A 9032-nucleotide genomic window follows, 5' to 3' on the forward strand; every position below is an offset into this window, starting at 1 on the left:
GGACAGCTGGACCCACAAAACTGTTCCCACCTGCATTTTGATTGTCCACCACCACCATCATCATCTCCATCACGGGCAGTGACATTTGAATTGTTTTCCAGTTCAACAGAAGATAAACAAAGCTGGCATTTGGGCTGATGGGGTGTGCGTTTGCCAGTGGGGCCGATTCGGATGGCACATTTTTCAAAAGTGAAGGTGTGTGCAACACAGAAGCGACTGCTCTCAGTAAAAACTGTTATGAAAGCAATAAATCTTTCTCCTCAAGCACTTTTGACATATCCTATAAAAAAGAAAACACTACAAAAATACAATAGATTCATACATGGGCTTTTACAGTCAAGGTTATGAGTGTCTCATGAGCGACCCTGCACTTCCTTTTATCTACTATGGCTGTTTTGATAAATTAATAACAATATCCTCACACCTATGAGCAAAACAAGGTATAGCAGAACTCACTGATTGCAGCACACATATTGAAACCTCCGGTCCAGTCCTTCCTACAACAGCAGGCTTTATGATTGATAGACAAGTTTTCCTTTGAGCAGGATGGATGAAAGCACAGTTTAGTACACAACAATATGGAAAGCTTCAGTCTTATCTGAAACTGAACAGATGAACCTGTCACTGGCTGGTGTTCCACATCTAAGCACAGCATGTTCTCAGTGCTGCTCCATTTCACTACCAGTTACAGTAAGACACGATCCTGGGATTGTGCTGTAGCTCAGCATTCCGGCATCTGGTTCATCCGTAAATTAGCGACGGGCTCTGCTATAGCTCACCATTGAGTCATAGCTTCTGCTCCGACTGCGACTGCGTTTGCTATATATAGAGTTCCATGATGAGCTGCGACTGTAGCTCCTGTATGAAGAAAAAGTGTGACTGCGGCTGCGGCTGCGACTCCGTGAACGACTGCGAGTTCGACTGCGACTGAGAGAAAACAGGCGCCAGGACAGGAGACTGGAGGATCGGCTGCTGATGGAGGGACTGGGACGGTAGTAGGGGATCGGCCTCTTTCTGGCACTGTGCAGGACAGGAAGGCATGTGGAAAGAGAATACAAACAATGACATATTAATAAATCATTTTAAATTGAAAAAAAAAATCACAAAATGACTTGTCCATATGTATAAACACTACCATTCAAAAGTTTGGGATTGGTAAGGGTTTTTTTTTAATATTTTTGAAAGCAGTCTCTTATGGCTGCATTTATTTGATCAATAATATATAATAATAGGCTATACATGTTCGTGTTCAAAAAAAGTTTGGGGTTAAGAAGAAATTAATACATATATACAGCACAGCAAGGATGCATTATATTGATCAAAAGTGACAGTAAAGACAGTTATACAAAAGATTTCAAATAAATGCTGTTCTTTTGAACTTTCATTTTTTTAAAAAAAAAATTATACACACACACACACACACACACATCTTGAGGATGTGAGCAGAAAGAATTTGAATGCCTGACATTTCTGCCAATTGCTTTTTAAATATTTAAACAAACAAAAAAACAAATAATATTTTCGCTAATTTGATAATTCAGCTACCAATTCTACTAAAATACTCTCAGCTTAGTTTAAATATTTTTCCACTTTTAAATCCATTCCTCAGGTTTCTACAGATTTTTCTCCACAATCAGTGCAGAAAGGTTTAGAAAAAATATGTAAACTATCTTGGTTTACTGATCTCCAAAGAAAGATTAGCGGAGCACTTCCCTTTTGTGATTCATAGAGTAGGTTGTTAGCTTGTGTCATAACACTAGTAGTTCTGTAAGAACAGACCTTGTAATTCTACGGGCTTCCAGGTGACTGGGGGAATCTCTTCTTCTCTTCCTCATTGGGGAACAAGGTCTTCTCCTGCTGTGCTTTCTACTCTTGCAGGAACTGCAGGCCCTTTTCCGCTCTCGAAACCTTTTCATCCACACATAATAGAGATGTGAGAGTGTATGTGTTTAATAACAGATTTCGTTAATTTTACAGTTATTGTCAAACAATTATTTTAGATAAAATTACACATCTTCTTTCAGCTGAAATTCACCTGTCTGGTGTGCACCGTGAGTAATTTAGACTGTGGTAACTGCTCGCACTAGACAGACTGTCTCTCCGTGAATCCAGGGAGTAACTAGACGAACGGGAATATGATCTGTAAATGAGCCGAGGGAGATGATATAGTCAGATACAAAAATACAAGTTTGCAACTAAATCAAAAGCTTCAAATCAGAGTTGTGGTTTCTATAATAAATAGCAGCTGTGTGACCCACCTTCTCCCTGAGGACTGGGATCGGCTTCTGGAATAGCGCCCTGAGTATCTGCTTTGGGATGATATGCTTCTGCTGCGGGACCTCGTTCGATCCTGATATCTATCAGAAGACGGACTCCGAGTCCTATCAGTGATGAGACCCAGAGGCTGTGTCTTCTCCAAATCAGAGTACCTGCCCGTTTTTTCACTGCAATTATAAGAGGGAAATTATTTTAGACCTTTACTTTAATACTTCAAAATATAATAGAAGATCTGCATAGCTGCAGAGAGAGACTGCACTCTGTACCAGGGTTACTATTGTTAACTAAAACTAAATCTACAAACGTTAACTGAAATAAAATATAAAAATAAAAATTATTTCAGCCAGTTGCCAAGTAATATTTCTCATTTTCCCTTTAGTTTTATTTTCAATTTAATAAAAACTATGTTTGGGCTAAAAAACAAACAATCCATGTTTGGCTAGATTTTGTTTTATTTTATTAACTTGAAAAGTCACTCATCAGTGGTAATATTTCAAGAGTGAAATGGAAGCTGAACCTACACCCAAAATTAAGATATTGTTAATGTACTTGTCATGGTCTAATGGCATGTTAAACAGTGATACATTTGATGAATACCATATATTATTTTTTACTTACACTTTTTCTAACTGTAATAGAATAAATTCAAACAGATGTAAAGCCTCACCGTTTGAGCTTGTTGAAGTCAGAGCTGTGTAGGGTATTTTCTTTGACCAGTGGTTTACCCAGAGATTCATAGCTGGTTAGTGAGTTGCCTGAATCTGAGGCATTGTCCCCATAGGCTAGCCTAAGCTTCTCAGGAGATGTCAGATCCTGACACAAGAACTTTCCGTTTCGAGTAACCTTTGATTTTGTGATGCCTGTTTTACTTGACAGCGGAGAGGACGTGTCATTTCCCGAATCGTAATCTGCATGTCCTTTGCCCTTATTGGATATTGAGTCCTGGACGATCACCATTTTGTTTAAATCCTCAACCCCAGAATGTAATGGTGAGACCTGCAAGCAGACAAAGCAAAGTTGTTGTTTTTCTAAAGAAAAACAAGGCCACATCAAAAATCTGCTACCTGCATGATGCAGTTTGAGTACTCTTTAAAAGGCACAATCGTAATCTGCATGTCCTTTGCCCTCATTGGATATTGAGTCCTGGACGATCACCATTTTGTTTAAATCCTCAACCCCAGAACGTAATGGTGAGACCTGCAAGCAGACAAAGCAAAGTTGTTGTTTTTCTAAAGAAAAACAAGGCCACATCAAAAATCTGCTACCTGCATGATGCAGTTTGAGTACTCTTTAAAAGGCACAAATGTCCCTACAGAGCGCAGAAAGGAAATTAATCAAGTTTTTTGGAACAGAAACTAAAAGATTAAAAAACGCCATGCAAAAATCTGTCGCATGCGAGAAATTTGAAAAGGAGAAGAACAAAGCAAGTACTCTAACAAAAGAAACTAATGAAATAGAGACTGAATAGAGAAAATAAACAATGAACCAATGCTAATGAAAGAGGACAATTAAAGAAACATCCAGATCAAAAAAGAGAAAAAAGAACCTACATGAATAAACTTCCAGCTACTTTTATGTTCGAAGAAAGGGAGAGTAAAAGGAAACAGAAATCCCCCAATTTGAAAGTATTTTTCCTTTAAAGAACATTGAACAGACATCACAGAATGGACTTAAGTAAAAAATAATATAATTATATGAAAAGGGTTGCAGACAAAAGAAATATCTCCATCACTCTAACTATGTAAATCCTTGAGAAAAACAAAAAGAACATGTTTCTGCTTTAGTCCCGTCGGAAGAGATTTTACAGTCCACCAGCGGCCTACAGTAAGTCCCTGAATCTGCGGATAGCATCGACTTACCAATCAAGACTTCCTCCTTAAGTAGGTAAGGTGTAAGAAAAAAGGAAGAGCGGGTGACATAAGTGCATCATTAGAGTGGTAAAGTGCAAGAAAAAGACAATAACCCTCTCTTCTTTAAATCCAACTCCACTCTACCACATACCGGCATGAGCCTTTTTCTTTACCTTTGTTGTGCACCTGTAGGTCTTAAATTAGCTATTTTCTTTTGTGGAACTGATGGAATAAATAGACTCTACACCTTTCATGGAAAATGGAAAGAAGCAGCTAAACTCCAGTGAAATTCTAGTTTGCTACAGTTGCACAAAAAGTAATCAAACTCTGGTTTATGGTAGAATCTGCACAACTGTGAGAGAGCCCGGTGGTTATTTGTAATGATCTAGCTGTGAAGTGAGACAAAAGCAATTATGTGCAGGTTATGTATAGATTTTATTCTCTAGGGCATCAGCTTTTTGCAAGCTTCAGTATATGAAACAAACCACACCAGAGCAAAGCATGCTTTACTAAAACAGAAAGAGGCCATTGCTAACCAACCGTGCAATAAATTGTATCTCAAAAAATACATATTTTTTTTCTTCAAAAGAGAGACAAAAAAGAGACATTAATGTCAACATCTATAGTTTAAAAACTTTCAGAAAACAAATTAAAAATCAGTGGAAGGAATATTTTATTCACACACTAGACAATCTTTAAATATTATAGCACAAAAAACAAATATTAGCAATGATTAAAAGACTAGAGAATGTAATTAGTGTAACTTTAATGATTATGTCAGGAAAAGTGATTTATCTGCCACTCATTCAGACGATCACCGAAAGCTTCAAAGCTATGATACAAAAGTTTATTTAAAAGCTTTCTGAAAGTAATGTTAGAAAATCCATGATGCAGCATATAGGTTTATGTTAATTATTAACATTAAATTATGATATTATATGATTACTCCCCAGGACCATGTTCTTTAGTGATGGTGAACTTTTATTAATTGAATGATGTTTGATATTTCTGTTTGGATTGGATGCATTTAGAGTGTGGCAGTAGGTTGCATGTCACTTCTAACAAGTGTAATTACTAAGAGTGGAAAACACTCGAAAAGCACTCTCATTAAAAAGTTAATTAACTTAAGTTTAAATTGTGTGTCAACCATGTGTGCAATATGCAAATCTCATGTTGGTTAAAAATCCCAATGACACAAATAACCTCACTCAAAGGCATTGCTACAATGGTAATTATTGTTCCCATTAAAAAGGAAATGGCAATGCAATATTAGCCAACTTTCAAAACAAAAAGGACTCTAGAAAAACTTCATCTGTTAAAAGTGCTATGCCTTAACTATGGCTTGCTTCAATACAAATCCTACCCACAGCTATTGTAAAAGAACTGAAAAACAAGCAAGAAAGTCACATACATCACAACAAATATTTTCCCATGGGGGAAAAATGTGCACTAGCTGACTTTCAAATGCATTAGTTAACAAACGTTTGGTCTTGACACCTATTAAGCAAAAAGAAATCAATGGTTTCATGAGGGCCTTAAACTGACCAAGAGTTTGGCACTGCAAGCGCATCAGGTAGCCATCAGAAACACTTACGGTGCTTTCAGAAAAGTGGCAGCAGCACTTAGATGAGATTTTACTGGTCAGCTTGATTGCCGACCTGCATGCATTGCCTCCATGGACAGCTGAAGAATGGCCACTGTCTTGGAAACCAGATTTTTCACAATCTTCAGATCTACATACATAAAGCACAATAAATCATTGTTAATGCCCCTTCACCTCAAGGAGGAATTAAAATATTCATATTCACATTAAATATACATAGCACTATAAGAAGAACCATTTTAGTTTATCAAGATAATGCTCACAGCACCTTTCCTTTACAACAGTAGCAATAAAATTATAATGTGGAACAGCAAAGGTATAATAGTCATCTGTCAGTTTTCCCTTTCTATAGGCAGTGAGGTGGAAAGGTGAATCCTCCACAGGTTAACATGGAAAATGTCACTCTCACTGTCACTGGGAGAAGCATCAAAGAAAGTGGCAAAAAGTGTAAAATTAAGCACTTTGTCAAAAGAAATTATGAAGCAAAAGCTTTTGAATCTACCGATATTATATTGCTGCTGAAATAGTAATTGAAGAGAGATCCAGCTAATGTCCATTCACTTAAACAACTGGCGACATGCAGACTTCTATTTCATTGTCTTCCATGATCGTCTAGTTCCTCTCATCTGCACAAGCTTAAGTCGGAATAAAATGGTTTCCTAAGAAAGGGCATGCCAATTATACCAGCTCAGGACATAGATTATCTATAATAGGTCTTTGTGAAGTGAATGAGGATTCACTGAAATGGGAACTGATGATCATCGTTCCTGTTGTGTGGCGTGAGTGGGCTCTCTGTGCCTTTTCAACTCATGAAACCATGTAAAGCTTCACTGTGCTCTCTTTCTATAATGATTTCGTCCTTTGCATATCCCTATGAAATTTCAAACAATGGAGAGATCAGTTAGGGATTTAAAAGCAATCATCTCCAGTTTAAGATTATTTCAATTTGAAACCTGAGCTCGTTTTTCTCCACTCCCGAAAAAGGCAGAAATTGTGTGATGAATGAATGAGAGTGTCTTTTGTATGAAGGACTGATGAAGTAATCAGAGTGGTGACACCTGGGAGAGCGTTTGAGGCCAATTTAATGCATGAAAAACTGTGTCTGTGATTACTCTGATGCGTTCATCTAATTCAAAATGTATTTTCAAAAATACGCATTTGACCCAGTACAAAATGGTCTTATTTTACATCTCATAAACTATACTCATTTGTGCAATAAGGAAGCATGTACTCCAACGTCCTAACTTGTACATGGTCACTGATACTTACTATCAAAGAAAAACTGAAACTTTATTTCATCACTATTCCCTACAGTGCTACACCTCTACAGTACCTCAACCCCATCACCCCACAACCTACTCCAAAGATCTGAAACCGTTCACGGGGGCAAGAGCTCAAATTTCATTCCCTTTCCCGTTTCCATTGATCTACACGCCAAATGTTGGACATCAGCTGTGAGAGGCAGATAAAAGAGTTTCCTCTGTGTCACCTCTACCTTTATCAGTCATCACAACAGTGGCACCGGATGCTCACTGATAAGATAAAAAACCTGACTGGCCAGCATGAAGTCATGAATATCTCTGACCCCCAACATTCTCCAAAAACACCAACAATTTTTTATTTTTTGGAACATTCATTTAAAACTTTCAGAATAAGAATGTTCTAATTCATATGAATGTGTTAATGTTTGTATAAATGAACATGCATGTCAACTTAGGATTTTGTTGTATTCTATTCTTACTTGAATTGGTTTTAGACCATTAGATGTGATGTTATAGTGCCACTGATAGACTGGACAGGACAGCAGCTGCCTTCGGTTTTAGACTCAGCCACGGATTTCCACTGAATTTTACATTTAAATGTGGCCTTTTCCCAATTATTCAGTCATAAGGTCACAACTGTACCTGTTTTCCATGCTGGAAGAACTCCTAATTTCTGCTTTCCAGCGCCGGTGTCTGCGATGAGAGTGGCTCCCTGCCCTGAAGGGTAACCAACAGAGACATACATGCAAGAAATTAACTCTCACCCACATTTTATGCTATTTTGTGCTGGGACAGCAACATCAAGATTCAAATTTACATTACATTTACATTACACCTCTTATGTTATCATGGGAGTGATAGAGAAAGAAAGAGAGAGCAAGCAGTATTGCTGTGGGTTGTTGGGGGGAGGTGGGGGGGCTTGGGGTCACTGTGGTAGGGAGGATGTGTGGGGAATCACGACGCCGGCTCAACATCTTGATGTCTGTCAGCCATCGGCGATGGACGATGGCATTGTCTATCGGCCCAACCCTAGCAAGCAGTTAGCCGAAAGAGTAATTACAATGCCATAAGACAATAAAAAAACATGACATAACACCCTAGTGTCACATGTTTGTTTCTGTTTAGTTCCTGTTTGCCCCTATTTGGTTTAGTTCATTTTCTCATTTAGTTAATCATCGTTTATTCTGTTCACCTGTTTTGATTGATTACTCCTCACCTGTTTCTGTTCTCCCTGATTACGTTCCATGTGTTTATAAGCCCTGTGTTTTCCTCAGTTCCCTTGTCTTGTGTTAAAGTTACGTTGTGGAGTTTTTATCCTATGTTCGTCAGTGTTACCCTCTTGGATTGTTAATAAAAGACTCACCTTTGGATTAGCCCTTCGCTTTGTGCCTCATCTACCCACATTGTGACAGAACGCAAGACCGTAAAATCTGAAAGTAAGCGCTTACTTTTCCCCCGTGTTTGTTTTCCGCCTTTGTGAATAGTTTTTGTTTTCCTGTTTTTTCCCCCGCAGCATGGAAACAGCCGCACGTTTCGCCACTCCGAAGACGAGCCCACCGGCCGCTCTGAAGATAGGCCAGCCGGCCGTGCCGTTGTCAAGCCCGCCGGCCGACATTGACCCAAGTCCGCCGGTCACCACAACGGCAAGCCTGCCAGCCGTGCCTTTCACCCCGAGCCTAGAGGGGAATTTGAGAAGGAGAAGGCGGTTGGTTCTGGTCCCTAGGCGCACTCCAGTGTCGAAGTCAAGCCCGCCGGCCGTGGCTTTCTCAAGCCCGCCGGTTGCCATTGACCCAAGCCCACCGGTCACCGCAACGGCAAGCCTGCCAGCCGTGCCTTTCACCCCTGAATCTGTGGAGGAGACGGCGGTTGGTTCTGTTCCTTAGGCGCGCTCCAGTGTCGGCTCCAGCCCCTGAGTTCGCTCCAGTGCCAGCTCCTCGAAAGCGCCTTGCTGTGCCTACTCCTCCAGAGCACCCTCCAGTGCCCGAATCCAGCCCAGAGTGGGCTCCTGTTCCCGAGTATAGCCCACGGAGGGCTCCCATT

General features: G+C 39.6%; 1 protein-coding gene across 1 annotated transcript in view; it reads right to left on the reverse strand.

Moving 5' to 3' along the window:
* Positions 1 to 28: 28 nt before the first annotated feature.
* The window catches only part of srrm4 (serine/arginine repetitive matrix 4), a 78934-nt gene continuing 69930 nt past the window's right edge, over positions 29 to 9032 (reverse strand). Inside the window, exons 7-13 of the mRNA XM_016504473.1 lie at positions 7635 to 7709; positions 5722 to 5860; positions 2945 to 3273; positions 2259 to 2444; positions 2036 to 2140; positions 1780 to 1908; positions 29 to 1020 (exon numbers count right to left, since the gene is read on the reverse strand). Coding sequence (XP_016359959.1) covers positions 753 to 1020; positions 1780 to 1908; positions 2036 to 2140; positions 2259 to 2444; positions 2945 to 3273; positions 5722 to 5860; positions 7635 to 7709 — 1231 coding nt within the window. The 3' untranslated portion in view covers positions 29 to 752. The remainder of the gene's footprint in view (positions 1021 to 1779; positions 1909 to 2035; positions 2141 to 2258; positions 2445 to 2944; positions 3274 to 5721; positions 5861 to 7634; positions 7710 to 9032) is intronic.

This window comes from Sinocyclocheilus anshuiensis, unplaced genomic scaffold (genome assembly GCF_001515605.1).
Source record: "Sinocyclocheilus anshuiensis isolate Anshui unplaced genomic scaffold, SAMN03320099.WGS_v1.1 scaffold582, whole genome shotgun sequence".
Lineage (NCBI taxonomy): Eukaryota > Metazoa > Chordata > Actinopteri > Cypriniformes > Cyprinidae > Sinocyclocheilus > Sinocyclocheilus anshuiensis.